Here is a 22,290-nt window from a genome sequence, read left to right on the forward strand (position 1 = left end):
ATCCAAACGCAGCAAGGTCAGTAACTAAAGTGAATGGGGAGCAGAGCCCAAAGGATCAATTGACAAAAGACATCATCTGAAAATGGGCTTGTATCCATTAGCACAAAACAAGGGATAGCAATTAGCATACTGTACACTGCAGTGCACTCCCTGCATCACTGATAATCAATCTTGTGGATCATGTGAATGGAGTCTGTTATACCAGTATGATTTACGGTAGGACCAACTTCTATCTCTTTCTCAATGACTGGTCAGTATTACAAAGCTCTGCTCAACGGAGGCTTTGACAATGAGCTGACTGTTAAACTGTCTGAGCTGCAATTACATCTGGATGTCCATCACACTCCACAGCCTCTGGTTGTACTCTACACCCTGGCCAAACAGATGAGCGACTTCCTATAATTACTGCATGCGACAAGACAGTTAAATCTCCCTAGTTCCATCAAGTCCACAGCAGATGAAGCCGTGTTAAATGTACATCTACTCAAGCAGTTTGGTTACTATGTACTTCCCTGACCACATGTGTGTGTTATGAACTTGTGAGTGAATGTTGCCTCAGATCACAGTGAGCTATATTCCAGCTATCTCATGTCTGCAAATAACCAAGTCTGGACCATGAAAGCCAGTGAATGAAAGCATGAGAAACAATCCACACCAATAGGGTAAATAACAAACAATCAGTCACAGATCCTCACCACTAGATCATCAATTGTGTCAACTCTTATGAAAAGCATGAGGTACAGGGGATTCTCTTTCTGCATGAGTGAAATAGTATTTTGTACATCCACAAAGGCAAGTGATTTATGTAAACAGAAGTTATGCAGAGTGATGTGATTGTAATGATGATGATTACATTTCAACAACACCAAATTTCATGCCTACACATGTGCTATATTATTACTCTGGTCAATGGATCATTGTGTGAACTTGAATTGCATTCTCAGCTCCCTGGGTATCATACAACTAAAGCTGCCTACAAGGCGGAAGGAGGTCAACAGTCTCATTACCATTTTAGCCCGCCAGTATCCATCAATGTCTGTGCAGATACACTGGCTTCTTTCATTCCTTGGCCCTTAATGTCAAGTGTCAAGCAAGGTGGGATCAGGACCGCTCTTCACTGACGTAGTCAGCATGTCAGGCTGTGGGATCTGGACCACTTATGTAATCAGCATGTCAGGCTGTGGGATCAGGACCACTTATGTAATCAGCATGTCAGGCTGTGGGATCAGGACCACTTATGTAATCAGCATGTCAGGCTGTGGGATCAGGACCACTTATGTAATCAGCATGTCAGGCTGTGGGATCAGGACCGCTGTTCATTTATGTAATCAGCATGTCAGGCTGTGGGATCAGGACCACTTATGTAATCAGCATGTCAGGCTGTGGGATCAGGACCACTTATGTAATCAGCATGTCAGGCTGTGGGATCAGGACCACTTATGTAATCAGCATGTCAGGCTGTGGGATCAGGACCGCTGTTCATTTATGTAATCAGCATGTCAGGCTGTGGGATCAGGACCACTTATGTAATCAGCATGTCAGGCTGTGGGATCAGGACCACTGATGTAATTAGCATGTCAGGCTGTGGGATCAGGACCACTGATGTAATCAGCATGTCAGGCTGTGGGATCAGGACCATTTATGTAATCAGCATGTCAGGCTGTGGGATCAGTACCACTGATGTAATCAGTATGTCAGGCTGTGGGATCAGGACCACTTACATAATCAGTATGTCAGGCTGTGGGATCTGGACCACTTATGTAATCAGCATGTCAGGCTGTGGGATCAGGACCACTGATGTAATCAGCATGTCAGGCTGTGGGATCAGGACCACTGTTCACTAATGTTATCAGCATGTCAGGCTGTGGGATCAGGACCACTTATGTAATCAGCATGTCAGGCTGTGGGATCAGGACCACTGATGTAATCAGTATGTCAGGCTGTGGGATCAGGACCACTTATGTAAATAGCATGTCAGGCTGTGGGATCAGGACCGCTGTTCATTTATGTAATCAGCATGTCAGGCTGTGGGATCAGGACCGCTGATCTAATTAGCATGTCAGGCTGTTGGATCAGGACCACTGTTCACTGATGTAATCAGCATGTCAGGCTGTGGGATCAGGACCGCTGATGTAATTAGCATGTCGGGCTGTGGGATCAGGACCACTTATGTAATCAGCATGTCAGGCTGTGGGATCAGGACCACTTATGTAATCAGCATGTCAGGCTGTGGGATCAGGACCACTGATGTATTTAGCATGTCAGGCTGTGGGATCAGGACCACTGATGTAATTAGCATGTCAGGCTGTGGGATCAGGACCATTTATGTAATCAGTATGTCAGGCTGTGGGATCAGGACCACTGATGTAATTAGTATGTCAGGCTGTGGGATCAGGACCACTGATGTAATAAGCATGTCAGGCTGTGGGATCAGGACCACTGTTCACTGATGTAATTAGCATGTCAGGCTGTGGGATCAGGACCACTGTTCACTGATGTAATCAGCATGTCAGGCTGTGGGATCAGGACCACTGTTCACTGATGTAATTAGCATGTCAGGCTGTGGGATCAGGACCATTGTTCACTGATGTAATTAGCATGTTGGGCTGTGGGATCAGGACCACTGTTCACTGATGTAATTAGCATGTCAGGCTGTGGGATCAGTACCATTTATGTAATCAGTATGTCAGGCTGTGGGATCAGGACCACTGATGTAATTAGTATGTCAGGCTGTGGGATCAGGACCACTGTTCACTGATGGAATTAGCATGTGAGGCTGTAGGATCAGGACCACTGATGTAATTAGTATGTCAGGCTGTGGGATCAGGACCGCTGATGTTATCAGCATGTCAGGCTGTGGGATCAGGACCACTGATGTAATTAGCATGTAAGACTGTTGGATCAGGACCACTGTTCACTGATGTAATCAGCATGTCAGGCTGTGGGATCAGGACCACTGTTCACTGATGTAATCAGCATGTCAGGCTGTGGGATCAGGACCACTTATGTAATTAGCATGTCGGGCTCTGGGATTAGGACAGCTGATGTAGTCAGCATGTCAGGCTGTGGGATCAGGACCGCTGTTCCTTTATGTAATCAGCATGTCAGGCTGTGGGATCAGGACTGATGTTCACTGATGCAACAAATTACATTTGTAGCTGTATCTGTTCATCCAGAACTTGTAGAAGTGTCATGTGTCATCAGGCTGTGTGGTGAGAGTGGATTAAAAGCAATCTCGAATTGTGTGTACCCCTAGCCCTGCTCCCCAATTTACCTATTCCCATGGCAGGCGAGTGAGTGAGCTGCAGTGTCAGGAGCTTGTCACAATGCAGTCATGGACAGCAGTATGGCCCACAGAGTTGTCTCCCCTCATAACTGGTCAAACTGCAACAATAAAGAGACAATATATATATATATATATATATATATATATATATATATATATATATATATATATATATATATATATATATATTGTGTGTGTGCATTCAAGCTTTTTGGAAGTAGCAGGGATTTGGGCATTATTTGTGGTTACATAGCCAAAGATATTAACAGATTACCATTAATACAATGTGTACTATTGCATTTCTTGCCACCCTGGTATGGAGAATTCCATTCATATTTTCCAGCTGGTAAAGTCTTTTTTCATTTGGTATTGTAGGCCAGAGGCCCATTATACATCACAGAGTATACAGTGAGAGAGAAACATTATAATACAAAAGTAAATTTTAGGTGATTTACACAAGACGTAGTTTCACTGCTTTGTAAATGAATACGTTAATATGATTAATACATTATTTGATGCCATTAAAATATTAAACGTATGTATGGAGGGGTACAGGTAAAACTTTTTGGGTATATATTTTCGTCTTAAATGTACATAAATCATCTTCAATTTGATTTTGATTGCAAACCAGACACACCCTTTAAGATTTCAACTCTTTTTTATACCTCCCAGTCTCAATTCGGAGCTGGTGGCAAAAGTATCAAAATTGCGCAAGGGCATGTCTATATTTAAAAATTGATAATTCTTTTAAATATGTTTCTAAGCCGAAATTTGTTTTGAATAAACTGTAAAGAGTTGGTTTTGAGCTTGATGAAAGAGCTGCGCACCAATTCTGTTCATAAGATAATTTTAGTCTGAGTATAAATTCTGACAGAAAGCTGGAGATATTACTTATAAATAGTAGTATAGGTAATAGGGGTTCTGGCTCACTTCCACTGGAGCCGGATTCATATACCTATACTGCTACTACAGATGGAATTTTTTATGCCAAAATGATTATGCGATTCAACGATAGTCATGAGATTGGCTCTAGCTCACCAATACCTGGGGCCAATCATTGCTTCTATTAGTATAAAAATGATGATGTGATTCAACGAAAGTCGTTTTAAAAGAAATATCAATATTAATTAATAATGGATAAAATTTACTATAGCCCACGAGGATATTGGAAAGGTGTAGGAGCAATAAAAAAATTAGCCACCGCGGCTAAGGTATCTCAAGATGTGACCAAGGATTGGTTAAAGAAACAAGCGATGTGGCAAATATATTTACCGGCACCGCGTTATATACCGAGGAAGAAGTTTGATATTTTTACGACGAATGAAGTTCATCAGGCTGACCTCTTGTTTCTTCCCCACGATAAGGTAAAACGCATAACGTATAAATACGCTTTAACAGTAGTGGATGTGACTAGTCGATACAAAGAGGCTGAGCCATTAACATCGAAAGAATCAACAGAGGTAGCTAATGCAATGAGTCGCATATATAAACGCGGACCACTAAAATGGCCTAAGCTATTTCAAGTAGATCCTGGTCGCGAGTTTATGGGATCGGTAACTAAACCGTTAACAAAGAACGATGTCAAAATCGTCCGTGGTGAAAGAGAGGCCCACCGCAGTCAAGCTATCGTTGAAAGATTTAACAGGACATTAGCGGAACGTTTGTTTGGCTATCAGTATGGGATCGAAATGAAATCGGAACGATTGAGATCAACCGAATGGGTGACACGATTATCAGCCGTTGTATCAGCGCTGAATAATGAAGTAACGAGATTAATAGGGAAGAAACCATCCCATGCTATTAAAATGAAATCAGTGACTTCCGAATCTTCAGCACCGAGGAGAGGCAAAGAACGAAAACTTCCGGATAGAGTAAGGGTAAGATATTTATACCAGGCAGGTGAACTCGAAGGAGGCCTACGTCGCGCAACCGATCCCATATGGTCCCTTAAGACGTATAACATTAGTCGATTGGTTACGAAAGAAGGAGAGCCTATTCTTTATTATCTTCAAGATGGACCGGGTAGGGCATTTGTACGAGAAGAGTTGTTCATAGTTCCCGACGGTACGGTATTACCACCATAACCATAAGCATAGGTATTTACACCATCATTATCAATCCATCTCTTTGTATCTAAGGGGGATAATGATGTCTTGTTCATTCTTAATCCATATATCCTATGATTGTAACTTCTTAAAGAGTTCATCTCGTGTTTGAACGTTCTACCGTTGAATAATGATTCTTTATACTGTTCGTGTTTGATATGCTTTTTTACAACATACTTCTTAACGCCCTTGGCTTTTCTTATCTCTCCATTATCGGACTTCTTTATAGAATACATCTTAGGTCTTAATCCTACATACTCTGCTATAGGGGTCCCAGCACATTCATCCTTCATCTTACCTAACACCTTTTTATTTACTACGCTGTGCAGTGGATTATCTTTAGGATAATCGCTCGTGTCGTACATATCTATTTTTTCTGCCATATCTTTATACACATCCTCGGTTTGTATTTCCATCAACAAAGAATCTGTTTCGGTATATAACACCTCGCATCTATCGCCGTATTGCTTCTTAAGTTCGTTGTAATAAAAGTCATACATTAAATGTTTTGACAAGTCGAGAATACTCATACCGACGTACACCGGTCTGTTGAATTTTATATTACTCTTCTGCATATGCAACGCGGCTAAGTCGTTATCGAATATCTTGCTTCTGTTAAAAGCCGGACTGGCTATAAGTTTCCTGAGTCTTTCTTCCTCATTAGATCTGACTAATTTAACATCAACACGCTTCCTTAGATTCTCCATAGTTTTACCAAATACCGAGTTATTCATGAGCTTATACAGATTCTTTTCGAAATCGCTGGTAGCTATCTTTCTTAAATCTGTGTTCAACCTTATATAGGGCTCCATCCAAGGGCTTTGATCAAACTTTAGAACTCTGTGTATTTTCTTAAGTTTCATACCTAACGATAGATACAACTTGAGATTTCTGTAGTGAACTATATATTTTGTTTTATCCATCAAATTTGGTACGAGTTTTTCTACGTTAGCTAACCTACTATTACCCATCAAGGAGCGTTGATATTCCGACATCCAATCTTTATTAACCATTAATCTTTCGGGAGCTAGCGGATAACTGTTATGATCTTTATGTAACGAACTTGGATATTCCAAGTCAACTTCTAGTATGTACCCTTTATTCACTTCGATATTATGGATATTATTCACATTAATATCATCGACCCATTCAAAACCACCCGTGGGTAAAGGTTGACTCATAGCCCATCCGTACAAATTGTTGGCGTCGAGATATAATATGTGCGTGTCGGGTTTACTGGGATCGTATCCTTCCACTTATTTATTATTAGCCTTAGAATACCTTTTAGCTGCCATCGATATACAACCTCTTAATCCTTTCTCAATAAACAAGTGCATATCGTAATCTGTGAGTAGTTTTAGTTCTATGCCGGTCTTCTTCAACAATGCATCCCACGATAGTCCGGGACTGGAATAGTACCATGCGGGGTCCAAGCCGTATTGTTTGAACACGTCTTTCTAAATATCTCGAATATATCGGCGAGTAACAGTACATCGGTTTTTAAGTACAGATCGTGATAATCGCCTAAATTCTTACAACCTAATTTATCCCAGACCGTCAGAGCGTGTTCATAATCAGCATCTGTTATTCTAGATTCTGTTAAGTTACTATAGAATGATTCGAGGGGTGGTAATTCAGTTTCTTCGAATCTAGACCAATCATCCATATATTCGTAAGGATATACACCTTTTCTCAGCAACAAATGACGAGTTATCTTATCGGTATATTTATTTGTTATCGCGAAGTCATCGGGATTGTTCGCATTAGCTAAATTGTCCAGGGAAGATAACAGAAACTGTACGGAGTCTATGAATCTAAGCCCATTACTTTGCTTTGTTCTAGATTTCCCATCCTTGTCCCTATAATGTATAGGTTTAGTCAACGAGAACGATATGTATTTTTCCATATTATTAGGAATGCACGTTAAACCGCCGTCGGTCTTCGAGATAGCTTGCATAATGAGATGTGAATCGTATCCCCTAAGGTTATGAAACACAACGGGGAAGGGTATTGTTTGAGCATTCATTTTTAGTTTCAAGTTACACTCGTTATGAGCGGCTCCCCGATAATTACCCGTGACGTGACAATGATCTCTTACGGAATCCCCATCCAGGGGTTTATTACAAACGTGACAACTCGTTGACTTCTTATGAGCACTCCAATCATCCCTCGTCATACGCATGGGTTTCTTACACGATAATTTTTCCCTGATTATTCTCTCTTCATTTTGTAGATATTCTAGGAACTTTCCCGCTGCATCGGGTCCTCTGTAAATCACGGGCGGGTTTGTTTTCCCATCATACCTTACAACTATGTATCCAAACCCACAAGGAATATGTTCTTGAGTTTTGTACGTAAAACTATTATCAGTATTGCTACGGTTGGTATTTTCTATGGGTTTGATAAGCGCTTCGAAGTCGGCGTAAATTACGTACGGTACTGGCATTTGATTACAATAATGTTCAAATTTTAATATATTTTTTCCTTCTTTAGGCATATCGATCCTGATAGCATTCTGTCCAACACCTCTACAGTCTTCTTTATCGGCTTCTAATAGATCTTGTCTGCTGTACCCATGCAGGCATCTTTCACAGAAATATTTCTTTCCCTTATATTTAGTTTGATCGTATAATAGCTTGTTTAAACTCTTTATCCACGTATAATGATATTTACCAACTTTTTCGATCAGAAATGAATTAATTCTGGGGATATTTTCCGGAGCGGAGCTTATCCTGTGTACAACAATTCCTTTAGAATGTCCGAAAACATTTATAGCTAAATTATTTTGCTTTTCCACCTTATCAATTTGTGATATTGGTGTAGGTTCATCTATACCATCGAAGTTGAGTCCATCGTTTTGGGGATAGCTAGAAGGTCTATCCGGATTTTTGTCTACGGGGAACAATGCAGATCTTATCATCATTCTTAAACAGTCATCGGATTTATTTTTTACGTTAATTATGGCTTTTTTCTTCTTATAATACGGAGGTAAATCTATATAAGATCCACCTTTGAAAGGCATATAATTTGCTATATCTAAATATAAACTATCGATTTTATCCACACCCCAACCCGAACCTCTATTAGTCCAGCGTTCTAAAGTTTCCTGTATCCTCTGAATTGATGTATCTAATGATGAGTTTATAGTATCGGATTCGGTTATAACTTCTTGATTGCTACGGAAATATGGTTCGGTATATTCGGTGCTATCATCTGTGTTACTTTTACTCAATGACATTTTAATCGTCAGCTGGTATTTTATACTATGTAAATCATCTAACTCCTCGTTAATTTTACTCCATATGATGGGCTTAATATCGTTAACATCCATGTTGGAATTAATATCCATCTTCCAACCTCTTAGATATTTACCAACGCCGGCGGATGTGGGTACAAATATTAATTCTTGTTGTTGATTATCATCATCATTATCAACATTATCAATATCAACATTATCATTAGGTTGATTATTATCTAGTAAAGCGATCAATTCAGCTCTTCTCATTCGAGAATAACCTCTCAGCCCACTGTTTCTCGCTCGAACTTTGAGTTCTCTAACAGTCTGGGGTCTGTTGTATTCCAAACCGAGTAAATCCATCAATTCAGCTTTTCTCATACGAGAATATCCACGCAGTCCACTTTGCTTTGCCATAGCTTTTAATTCTCTGACAAAAACCATTGTGGTTGAATGGTATATGCAAAATGAGACAAATGTCTAATTGGTTGTTTTCATATATCTAAATACATATTCTCCCCAACCTATTCCTCTCATTGATGTAATCTCTCTTCCTAGCATAAATAATCTGGTTCCTGACCCTATCAGCACCGTGTTCCTTACATAAACAATAACGACCTTTGACCCCTATCCCGCATACAGAACACGTATAGTTAATGTTTCCGCGCCTGATGTAATAATTGTGTATGCCGCAGTAAAAAAAATCAACACAGCGTCGGTTACAAAGGGTAGTCTTTCCCATGAGTGTAAACTTGCAGTTATTCATGGTATATACATCTATCATATCATTTGTCTAAATGCAAATCACAGCTACACTGTGAGATATTGATTATGCTATTTATAGATCGCTCTAAACTAGGTCACTCTGGTATAGCTGAAAATCAATAGAGAAGTCAATCCAATAATAATAAATGTGACCTCTCGGTTCTTTTGTTCCTCTGACGGTGTATAAAACTGACTCATTGTTGGTCTTGGTATTGGGTCTAGTTTTTTCCCATAAACGAGGAAGTATTCGTGCATGGCAGATTCGACATCCTTAAACGTTTGAATTGAATGTCCTTCCTTAAGCAGTTTTTCATGAATAAAGTCTAATCTAAATGTCCTATTTCTGGCCCATTGTGACTGGGCTGCTTGGAGTTGTTCTAAAGCTTTATTATGTCTTTTCTGCTCCGAACCTCTCATACTAGAAAATAAAAAATTACTCCCCGAAAAAGCTAGAGCATTAACAACAGCTCCACCGACCATCATCGCAATTGATGCCATATGTATAATAATATAAAATATTCAAATGTTTAATTACTTCATTATGTCTTCCGGGATAAGTCCTTGTTTGATGAGCATATCCTTCGTTGCCATAGCTAATCCAATATCCAGAACCATCATTGGTATGTCATATCCATTAAAATCTAGCTTGGGAGGTGTGGCTTTAGTAATCATTTTAGCCATACGGGCATAGCCAATGGCCAAGCCGGTGACCACCGCTGAATGATACGTCGCGTTTACCAACATTTTACCGTCTGTAGCTGGAGTAGTCATGCTTCTTATAGCATTATATGAGGACTAACCTCTAATTGAACTTGTTGTTGCGGCGGGGGTGACGTTTTCTCTTCTCCGGTCTTATAAAAGAACCATACAACCGCTATACCAGCAACTCCTACTAGTGCCCATGTTTTAATCGGATTAATATTTGAATTATTTATTAATTTTGCTTTCCTCGCCAGCCCTCCCTTTCTTCCTGCAGCTATTTTCAAAGGATTCTTTGTCACTCTGGGTTGTTTTTTTGTTTTCTCATTCACATGTGGTGGTTCCTCATTCACTTGTTGTTCCGCAATCTGTTGTGTGTTCACAATCTGTGGTGTCACCTGTTGTGATTGTGTTTCCGCAATCTGTTGTGTCTCCATTTATATTATTAAGTGGGCACGTATGTTTAAATTGACAATACCTAGCCGTTATTAAAGCTGTGGTGAACGGAGCTAAGAACATTCCGTATCTATGATAAAACTCACAGCTCACTGCGCTTCTGGCGTGTTCGATGAATGGGTCTTTCTCGAGAGATTCGCATAAATACAGGCGATGTTCTGCCGGGATGGGGAGAAACGTACTAGCTACGGCTGTGTATAGTTGTAATATAGAAGACCCTATCGTTTTAGTCATGGTAGCTCCCAGTCTAGACTCGTAACGCGCGTACAGTTTTTTAATTTCTTCGTCGGTCATGTTATCAATTTTGTCGATGGTATAATTTTCTCCCAAATATTGGGAACATTTTCCACCGGCTACCAAAGCGGCAAGTCTTTCTCTATGTTTATCTAAAGATTTATCAGCATGTTGATGTGTTTTTTGATCTGCATCAGATTCTTTGAGCATTTGTTCGATGAGTTCGTCGCATTCCATAATGTACTACCTAAGGAGATATTTAAGTCTAACATAATATAATATAACATATCCAATACATCCCGTAATAATGAACTGTTGCGAAAGAATGAGGATTTCGAACCACATTTTATGTAATATTAACCGCTAATGTTCAATTTGCTACATTTTCCTACATTTTTGCTTCATTTTGCTATAATTTTGCTACATTTTGCTATAATTTTGCTAAGCAGTTGCTACAATTTGCTACATTTTGCTAAGCAATTGCATAAGCAGCTGGTTGAACGGTTTTTAATACGAGTTTACAGTGCTTCGTTGCCGCTAACACTTTTCTGACTTTATCTCGTTCCCCCTTGGTATAAATGACATCATTTTCGCGTAAACATTCCTCGAATGAATCTCGGTCTTTGCAATGAAACAGTGCTACCCATTTGGTCTGCTCTCTGAGATCTTTCAGGACAGAGTTGTATTTTTGAGTAAGTACCCAAACGCTATGTTGAGTATGCCGACCGTAGAATGCTAAATACGAAAGCATATCTTTCTTTTTTGTTAGTTCTTTACTCGCGCTGCAGTCGTCTATTACGAAGAGGGTCGATTGTCCTTTGTATCTTTCGTGACATACTCGGAGGCAGTCTTGTAAACCATCGCCCGGATCGACTCTGTGTACCCCGTCGTCATTCATTACCCAATCTCTCGATAGGTAGGTTTTATTAACGCTTATAGTCGGTCACAGAATAATAATATGATCAAAAACGTCCCGATATTGACTTTCTAAAATATCTAGAATAAAAGCTGTTTTTCCGCAGCCCGTTTGCCCGCATATGATAGCGCAGTGCGGATCTTTAGGTAAAAGATTATCAATAGATTGCTTGCACGAATCTCCCATTCTGTATATTAAGTTGCGCATCCATAATCACGTACAAATATATGTTTAATTTACCAGCCGCTACCTGAAGCTTCGTTGTCTGTATGGTGGCACCCTCGCTAGCATTTTCTATTCTCCTCCCACTGCCGTGTAGTTGGTCATCGTCCGTTGTTCGCATGTCGAGCCATAGCGCGTACTTCGTTGTGAGGTATTCACCCATCGATACACTCCCGAGAGACAGATCTTTCACGACCGCGTTAACTTCTGGAGAACGTTTTATAGAAGGAAGTTTTTTAATCTCATCCCACTGGTGATACGCTAGCATTCCTTGGCTATATAGTTGATTAGGAACGCCCTCGATAGTCAATTCTACTTTTGTAATCTTGGGATTGTAGAACTTCTCGGTATTTCTTTTAAACGCATCGGAGGGGTCCTTGAACAACATTAAAATACCCTTCAACGACCTCGTGGGGACGTTTAGATTGATATTCCACATCGTATCTTTTTTGTCCCTCGTGATCTTTCGGTGTCGCAGAACTCGATCGTACAAAATGGCTAAACTTCCGGTATACTGGTTACGAATTTGTCTGGCTAATTCGGGATCCGTTATCATATCGTACTCCAGCGATATATTGTCAATGGAATAGCTAGCATCTTCATTAGCAGATCTGATTACTCTACCGTAGTCATTAAAAGTGAGTTCGTATTCTAACCTATCGCCTAGGGATGCTTGATAAAAGGGCATGTGGGAATCTAGTAATTCAAAGTCTAGGGGAATATAGAATCTGTTACCTAATGCGTCGGCAACGGCCTTATCTTTTACGATGGTACCATCACCATTATCAGCGTCCACGCGCAGTCTCAATGTGTTCTTATTACAAATACCTTGGTACTGTAAGTTTTCCCGCTCTTTATCCGTTCTCCAGAGATCCATGTAGCAATAGTATACATCGCTATCGTCGATACTCAAAACCTCATTACCGCTAATTTTAATGGCGATTTTCTTAACGATAGCACGACCTATGTTCTGAACGGGCTCCCTGTTAACGTCTGTAGAAGTCAAACTAATCGTAAACGCTAGTCGGACAGTTCCCGGAACTAACACATCGTGTGCGCCGAGATTAGGATTTGATTCTGATCGATGGTACTAGGGTTATTAGTTATAGTTACAGACTGACGAATTGCTTTGACCCCTAATGGATCTCGAAGTCTACGTTGTGGGTTTAACTTGCGTCCGTATTGTGAAGACATTGTTTATATTGAAATTATGTACCCTATGTTTAATATAAAAATGACTGATTTTGATATTAATGACTTTGATCTAAGTACCTTTGATGATCCGAATCGAACTGAAGAGGGTACTGATGAAACCAGGTTTAGTAGTCTTAACGATGAACTTTTACAATCGTCCGTCAATGATTTTTACGATGCATTAAAAGATGATAAAAATTATGTTATCCCAATAGGCCGTGACTATTCAAAGTTTACGATAGATAGTAAAGGAATATTGCGACTGCGTGACTCTCCTCATATTGATCTTATGCATTATAGTACTCGTAAGCCCCTAGCCTTGTCTACTATAGCTGGTAAACATAGCCGCGAGTTTGTTCGTGATAAATTAGGTTTTGTAGAATACGGACGAGCAAAACTTTCCGCGAAGAATACTAAGGTTCTTCGAACCGTGCGTGATGAACTCGTTAATACAGATAATTTGGAAGCAGCCTCTAACGTGGCCTCGAACGGACTCGGAGAAATCTTAGATACCTATTACGATAATTCCACGTTACAGGTATCGGAGTTTAGTATTAGGGAATTACGAGGTCTTGACAAGGCAATGCGAACAATGCGGGGAGAACTCATCAATAATATAGCCAAGATATCCGAAATCGACAAGCATATAGCTAAAGAGAAAACAAAACTCGAACAGGCGGGCGATGAATTCAGTAGACGCCGCGTAGCGGAAAGATTGCGTAACTTAGAAGACGAAAGATCGGCCCGCCTCGAAGCAGCTTCCAGTAATAGAAAGGCACTTCGTTCGCAAATCAGTCGTATTCGAGAAACTATCGATCAAGTCCTCAACGATGACACTACACTGGCCGATAAAATTAAAACATTGTTCAGAGAACAGGGAATAACAATTGCCAGTATTTTAACCGCGTTGGGATTTATTATATCGACTTTGACTCTCTCGTTAACAGGTGGCAGTACAGGTGGAGGCGGATCACCGCCCAGCGATAAAAATGGTATAAAAGAGTGGATAAAAAAGCATTTAAAAGCATTAGGTTCAGCACTGGGAAAGCTCGCTGAGAAAGCCGCGGCCGCACTTCCCGGTATAATAGGGAGTGTTGTTTCCTGGCTATTGAATTTATTAGCTAAGACCACCACTTGGCTTAGTCAAAACTTGTGGGGGTTGATCGTAGCAATTGCAGGGCTGTTGTACGTATTCGCTAAGAACTATTTATCCACCAAATCAGTTCGCTAACCAAATCATGAGTAAACCAACCGAGACTCCACCCACTACAAGCGCTGTTTTTTCATCGATATGTTGTTGATTTTTAGCCTCAATATGCGGTGGTACTTGTGCGTGTGCGTTTGTAGATGGTTGTGCATTAGTAGAAGTTTTAGCGATAGTTGGTGTTTGCGGCTTGACTATTCCCTTTTCGCCCGTGATCGTTTGCGTTATTAATTCAACGTTAATATCTGAATTTATACCTGGTTTTTGTTGATCGGTAGCGATAACAATTTTATTATTATAGCCTTATTATCACTTGACCGATCTTAAGTTCCATATTACTCGGAGACATGTATAGTCCCGGCGCATAAACAAAGTCCACTTTGGATTGAGCGTACTGTAATGCATCTTGAAAACGCTTTATAGACGATGGTATGTCAACTGGTGAATTAATGGCGTCCTCCACGTTTGCGACAAACTGTTTTTGTGCATCGAGCGCCGTCCCAGAACCGATAATGGACGTTCGTGTTTGCGATTGTGCTCCGAGAATTGCCCATACATAAGTTCTTATCGATTCATTAAATCTTACAAATCCTGGGTTAGTAAAATTATTTTCCGTTTTATCATTAAGAAATTCATTCCAAGCGTTTGCGGTATCGTTCATTTGTATAAATTTTGTAACAATATAAGCCAAACCACCCTTAAAACTCATAAGAGAACCTCTCCAATCGTTACTCGAAAGTTCCCAGCCATGATTAAGATTATGCAATCTTACAAAAAGATTGTCTATCTGTAAGAATTTAAATGGATCGAATGGTTGATGAGTTTTTTAACTAAATCATCGCTTACTTCTTTAACAGTTCTTTGTCCGCTGTACGGAACACCTAGACCATGGTTTGCTCCTTTAATGCGCCAATCTTTACTCGTAGAAACATTAAATTCATTACAAATACGCTCATACGCGGACCTATCATAATTATTATTTGTGGAATTCCACGCTCGATCCTGCGGTAAAGGAGCACTAATTTCTTTAAGTATACGTCTAATCTGATAATACACGTGAAATAATAAAACAGACTTATTTAGCATAAATCCTGGGGCATTAACAGATACGCCACATCCCGTTGTGGCACACCATATGGCAAAGTTTAACTGATTCTGCCAAAATTGCATAGGATTGTTAAACCAATCGTGCACCATTTTATCGCTAGTTGCCGTGACCCTGTACTTTTCAAAGATATCGGGGAATTTAACGAAAAATTCAGCACCAGAGGCAGTTACTATAATCGATTGATTAGTAATGTATCTCGATTTCATATTTAAGTTATGATATAGTATCATTGTATATTTAATATGTATGTTACACTCCCGGGAATAACAAATGGTCAGTCTATTGAACTGCTTCATACTATCGATAACTCGGATGGACAACTCGAAGTAGCTCTATGCGATGTAACGTATTACCCACTGTGGACCAATATAAGTGCTGCGAAAGATAACAAGTATTTGTCACAGAGTGACGAAATATCCCCCGCCTGTACACCATAGTACCAAATATGAAGACAATCCAGCGATTAGTTCTTGAGATATTGTGGCAACACCGTTTTCCAACTCCAAAAACAGATTTGCCTGCTGTGACCTTGAAAATGGGGTCAAGGTCACCAAATCTGACAGGTGTATGCGGTGTCTGTATATACACTATAGTTCCAAATATGAAGACAATCCAGCGATTAGTTCTTGAGATATCGCGGCAACACCGTTTTCTAACTCCAAAAGCAGATTTGCTTGCTGTGACCTTGACAATGGGGTCAAGGTCACCAAAACCGACTGGTGTCTGCGGAGTCTGTATATACACCATAGTTCCAAATATGAAGACAATCCAGTGTTTAGTTCTTGAGATATCGCGGCAACACCGTTTTCCAACTCCAAAAGCAGATTTGTCTGCTGTGACCTTCAAAATGGGATCAAGGTCACCAAAACCGACTGGTGTCTGCGGAGTCTGTATATACACCATAGTTCCAAATATGAAGACAATCCAGTGTTTAGTTCTTGAGATATCGCGGCAACACCGTTTTCCAACTCTAAAAGCAGATTTGTCTGCTGTGACCTTCAAAATGGGATCAAGGTCACCAAAACCGACTGGTGTCTGCGGAGTCTGTATATACACCATAGTTCCAAATATGAAGACAATCCAGTGTTTAGTTCTTGAGATATCGCGGCAACATCGTTTTCCAACTCCAAAAGCAGATATGCCTGCTGTGACCTTGAAAATGGGGTCAAGGTCACCAAAACCGACTGGTGTCTGCAGAGTCTGTATATACACCATAGTTCCAAATATGAAGACAATCCAGTGTTTAGTTCTTGAGATATCGCGGCAACACCGTTTTCTAACTCCAAAAGCAGATATGCCTGCTGTGACCTTGAAAATGGGATCAAGGTCACCAAAACCGACTGGTGTCTGCGGAGTCTGTATATACACCATAGTTCCAAATATGAAGACAATCCAGTGTTTAGTTCTTGAGATATCGCGGCAACAAACAGGTGGGACGTACGGACGTACGTACGGACGGTCGTGAATACTATATCCCCCGCTTCGCGCTTTCGCGCGGCGGGGGATAATAATAAGATACATATAATAGGTGAAAACAATGGTATTGACAGAGCCATTACTACTATACCTGATGGGTATTACAGCGTATGCTCACTCAATGATGAAATTTTTAAGCCTAATGGAATGAGTCTAACACAAAATGAGTCGAATGGGACAGTGAAAATCGACTCTGGAGAAAACACTGTAATTCTTATCCCATACTTAGAAGTTACACTTGGATTTCATCATAGAATAGGAATTATAAATTCTAACAAGCCACGACAGGGAATTAAATTACCCGATTTAGTTCCCTATAAAGAGTTGTGTATCCATCTTGATCAAATCAGCACGACGGATAATATTCAACAAGAAAGTCCTTCAACTCTGCTCAGAAGTGTTCCAGTGAAAAATGAAAAATATAATAGCGGTAGAACGGAATCTTTCTCGTCACTACAATATAAAAAATTCAAGCGGGGAATTATTTCAGACCTCAAAATTTCTGTATTAGATGTAAAACACCAACCAGTACATATAGGATACTTAAGTGTAACACTCCATATTAAAAATAATGGTTGATGCATCAGGCCCTGGAACAGTAAGACAATGTAATACAATTGCGCTTTCCGATCTCGGAGACACGGAAGGATTCGGTAAACCCGGCACCGATGGTAAGTTATACGCTTTACACTTACACGATAATGTATACAATCGGAAAGAAGTCACATTCACGGGTAATCTAGGAGATTTAAGCGATGTTGATGTTAGTAGACTCCTTAAAAACACTTCGTACAATATTACTCTCAACGACGATAATAAATGGACTATGGTTGAAGCAAACATCGAGTGGCTACTGAATATCGTCATTACCCCACCTTATGTGATGATGGGTAAGGGACATAATTTAATTAAGATAATAAATAGTGGCATCGTACTCGCGGCTTATATCCCATCAAAACGAAAAAGTGTGTTAGTTACCCCCCTGCCAGAAAACCCAGGTCATATGATATATAGTCGTCCGGCCTTAAAAAATGTTACTTTAAATTTGGTTACTGAATTCGAAGATATTAAAGATAACTTGAGTGCAATACCTAATCTTTCTACGCTTATTATTGAAGTCTTGTTCGGAGATGCACCGGAAGATGCCTTCGATATATTACCAGGTCTATCGATTAAATGGCAAAAGAAACACCAACGTCAACGTTGCAGTATTATTCATATCGGAGCATCGCCCGTTGCAACCCTCGAGGGGGTCCAAATTATTAAAAGTGACAGTATTTCTCTTTCCAAGATATTCTTGCCGTATAATATACATTTGATAAGATTGATGTATAGTCTCAAAACATTTAAGCAAGACCAATTAAAGACTATTATTTGATCGTAATATACACTATGAGTTTATATCCGGCGCTCGGTGAAGCATTTGAAAAGATGGAAACTGTTGATGGATTTCGATTACATCAAATAAGCGACATAAAACATCGAATAGGGAAGGATAGGGAGTTGAGACTTGGATTGTATAAAAAGTATCGCAGAGCCGTGAATGCTCTGGACGGAGTTGACACCGTGCTTTTAGTATCTGGCATGGGACTCGGTGTAGCGGGTATCGGTTTACTATCAACTATAATCGCCGCGCCTATCGTGCTCGGCATGGAAATAACAGCTGGAGTCTCGGGACTGGCAGGAATAGCGATAAAATTCATTTCTCGTAGGTTACAAAAGAAAGCATTAAAACACGATAGTATTCGGATACTCGCCGAAGCAAAGTTGAACAGCATCGAGGATCATATTTCGACAGCAATGACCGATTGTAAGATATCCGAGGATGAGTTTCGTTTAGTGCTGTCGGAACTCACCAAATACAATGAAATGAAGCAGGAGATTCGATCAAAATCTCGTAAGACCAGTGGTATTAGCGAAGACGAGAAAAAAAAGTTCATAGAACAGGGGAGGCAACAAGCGCGTCAATTATTCCGTGCCAAAACCAAAGAACTGGTTGGAGATTAAAAATAGATTGTTTACTATCGTGTGATTACATTTAGACAAATGCTAACATAAATATATAATAATGGAGAAAGCTATTCAATGGAAAGAATTACCACAAGGTTTTTATTATATCAGTGATGCCAAACCAACCAAATACGGTTATCAATTGTTTCTTATCAATTTACAAAAAGAGTGTAGTTATATAGTCTGGTCTCCTAGTAAAATGAACGAAGAACTTAATAAAAATGTTGAATATCGCTTTATCGATAAAAATAATAAAGAATATTTTTATTACCATTTAGACTCATCTAAAGCAATGATTGGCCCCAGGTATTGGTGAGCTAGGACCAATCTCATGACTATCATTAAATCACATAATCATTTTGGCATAAAAAATTCCATCTGTAGTAGCAGTATAGGTATATGAATCCAGCTCCAGTGGAAGTGAGCCAGAACCCCTATTACCTATACTACTTAAATTGTTGTTCCCATATGTAACCAAAACCAGTAGAGAATAGGATGTACTTTTGATGCCAAGTTAGTTTTACCATTACTACAGTCTAACAATAATAAGTTATAACATTTCTTTACCAAATGTGATTCAGGCATATTAATTATTTTCCACCAATACTTAACAACACGTTTCAATGCAAATATGTACATTGGGTATCTTCTGCATTCTCCTGAAACAACGTGGTTTGCGGATGACTGCTTAACACATAAAAATCTCTTACAGGCAAACATTCGTACAACTTCTATTTCTTCGTAATTTTGAACACCCCAAACTTCAGACCCATACAATAGAATTGGGCTGATTTAGGAATCAAAAATTTTAAAAATTAGATCATGAGGTAATGGATTTAATATATATAATGATTTAAAAATTCCACACAGAACCGTTTTTGCCTGAGTTGATGCACTATTAACATAAGCAGACCACAGTTGTGATCTAGAGAATAATAATCCCAAGTACTTGTAACATGAAATACATTCAAGCTGGTGCTCATTAAAATACTGCTTTTCGACTCTGGATAAATTTCCCCTTTTTTTAAAAACAACGATTTTAGTTTTAGCTAAGTTAACAGACAAGTGGTATCTATCACAAATACAACTTAAAACATGAATTTGTTTTTGTAGCCCAAAGACAGTACCTACAAAAGGGACCATATCATCTGCAAATAACAACGAAAATACCTGTTTGATATCAGGATGCAGCTGCACCCCTGGCGCACATGAAGATTCTATTTGTTCAGCAAGCTCATTTATAAAAATAGAAAATAAGAAGGGGCTCAACCCGCAGCCTTGCCTAAGGCCTGAAGGACAATCAAAACTTTCAGATAATATGTTATTTGATTTAAAACATCCCTTCACACAACTATAGATAGCTTCAAGTGCATTTAACATCTTGCGTGAAACTCCCCTGTTGTTTAATACAAACCATTATTTAGATCTGTTAAAGTCAAAAGCTTTTTTGAAGTCGACAAAAAGCGCATAAAACTTACCTCGCTTTTTTTTTGAAAGGTAGTGTTGAATAATAGTTTGTAAAATGAAAATGTTATCTATTGTGATATATCCTTTTCAATATCCCGCTTGCGACTCACTAATTTTGTCCAGCTGGTAAGATACCCTGTCTTTGACAAGCTTGCCAGCATGTTTCCACTGATTGAGATCCCGACATAAAAACTATTTCACTACGAGGACATCTAAATGACATAATAATGTTCATGATGTTACATCTAAGAGTAGTTTATGAGGCCTCCCGCTGGATATGTTAACCCAATCTGTGCAACTGCCCATTGCGTGCATTGGGCTGGCCGTTTGCCCAATGCGTAATTGGCGTAGTCATGGACATAGACAATGCAATGCACAGAATAGGACCTCAAAATGGAACAATAAGTGGGCGACAAGCAAGAAATCAATTTGAGTTTGTAAGATATTCTGGACTGAAACCTGCAGATGTTCCTGAAACAACATTATCTGTACGGGAGACGGGAAACTGTGAGAGCACAGAGTGTTTGTGCCAATGTGCCAATGCAGAAAAAGGCTGCTTGACAAACAGGTGCCCCTGTTTGAAGTTGTGGTTCAATAGTGAATACCATAGTCACAAATCTGTGACTGAAGTGAGCGGTGATGTGATTCAGAGACTCTTTATATGCAGATAACACTGCTTGAGATGGGTTTCTATTTCGAAAATAAAGTTTCTTAAGATCACATATATGTTTGGTTGTTATTTATTACAATTTATTACTTCATACATTATTATATAAGGACATGGCTCCATTATGATAGCGGAACTTGAAATTAAGACAAGAGATATTATTTGGATGAAATGATCACGGATGTGGAGGTACTGGTGGACTGCAGAAATGGCCTTAACCCCTGTTAAGCAACCCCAACTGCAGCAACCGCTGCCCTGCAACAACTATTCCTAAGCAACCCATGTTGCTTACCAATGCAGCATCCGTTGCCAAGCAAACCATGTTGCTTACCAATGCAGCGCCGCCCACTGCCCTGCAACTACCGTTGCCAAGCAACCCATGTTGCTATGCAGCTATAGTCCGTTTGACTCCAAATGAGAACAATGAATTGCAAAATAACTCGAAATCCAGAAAAGTGTATGAAACATCAATACGGTACTTGACCATGAATACCCTGTACCCAACAAAATCTGAATTTTGTTTAATTTAAGACCCATGACGGATGAAGTTCTTTAAGAAACTATCATGTAATTTTGTATAGAAATGTGTACATGACACGTAGGGGGACAAACCGTGGAAGGAACAGCGCAAGCACGGTCTGCACGTGCTACACAGTGACCGTGTTCATTCAATGACAAGATGCGCTACTCAGCAGATGTTAAACAGTTGATGTTGAATGTGTATGATTTCTTTAGAAGTGAAGCAGAAAGAGCAAAGCCTTTTTATGCAATTAATAAATTCTTGAAACGAGCTTCAAAAGCTCTTGGTATGTCCCCTCAGAAACTTAAAAATGTTGTTAGTCAACGAGATACAAATAGTCAGGCCAAGGAGGTAGGGAACATGTCAAAACCATGCAAGGTTGATAAATTAGACAGTTTTCAGAGGGATCAAGTCAGACGTGCAATTGTTAAACTTCACTCAGAAAATAAGTATCTGTCCCTAAGAATTTTGAAGAAACACCTTGAAACTGACCATGATTTATGTGTTACAAAGTACAAACTTTGGCAGCTGTTGCATACATTTGGTTACAAATACATAAAGATAACTGGAGAAAATAGGGCTGTGTTGTGTGAACGGTCTGACATTGTTCGTCTCCGAAATCATTACCTTCATACCATCAAGCAGAAACGTGAAGAAGGATATGAGCCGTCTTCTTAGATGAGACATGGGTAAATGTGTCACACACAGCCAGCAGTCAGTGGGTAC

The 22,290-nt window shown here is 39.6% G+C and overlaps 1 protein-coding gene across 1 annotated transcript in view; it reads right to left on the reverse strand.

Moving 5' to 3' along the window:
- Window positions 1-22,290, reverse strand: part of LOC124121190 (calcium/calmodulin-dependent protein kinase kinase 1-like) — a 226,473-nt gene that overhangs the window by 200,116 nt on the left and 4,067 nt on the right. The window contains exon 2 of the mRNA XM_048396109.1: window positions 3,275-3,384. Within this exon, the coding sequence (XP_048252066.1) occupies window positions 3,275-3,284 (10 nt within the window). The 5' untranslated portion in view covers window positions 3,285-3,384. The remainder of the gene's footprint in view (window positions 1-3,274; window positions 3,385-22,290) is intronic.

The sequence above is a fragment of the Haliotis rufescens genome, unplaced genomic scaffold, assembly GCF_023055435.1.
Source record: "Haliotis rufescens isolate VD_foot unplaced genomic scaffold, xgHalRufe1.0.p SCAF_15, whole genome shotgun sequence".
NCBI lineage: Eukaryota > Metazoa > Mollusca > Gastropoda > Lepetellida > Haliotidae > Haliotis > Haliotis rufescens.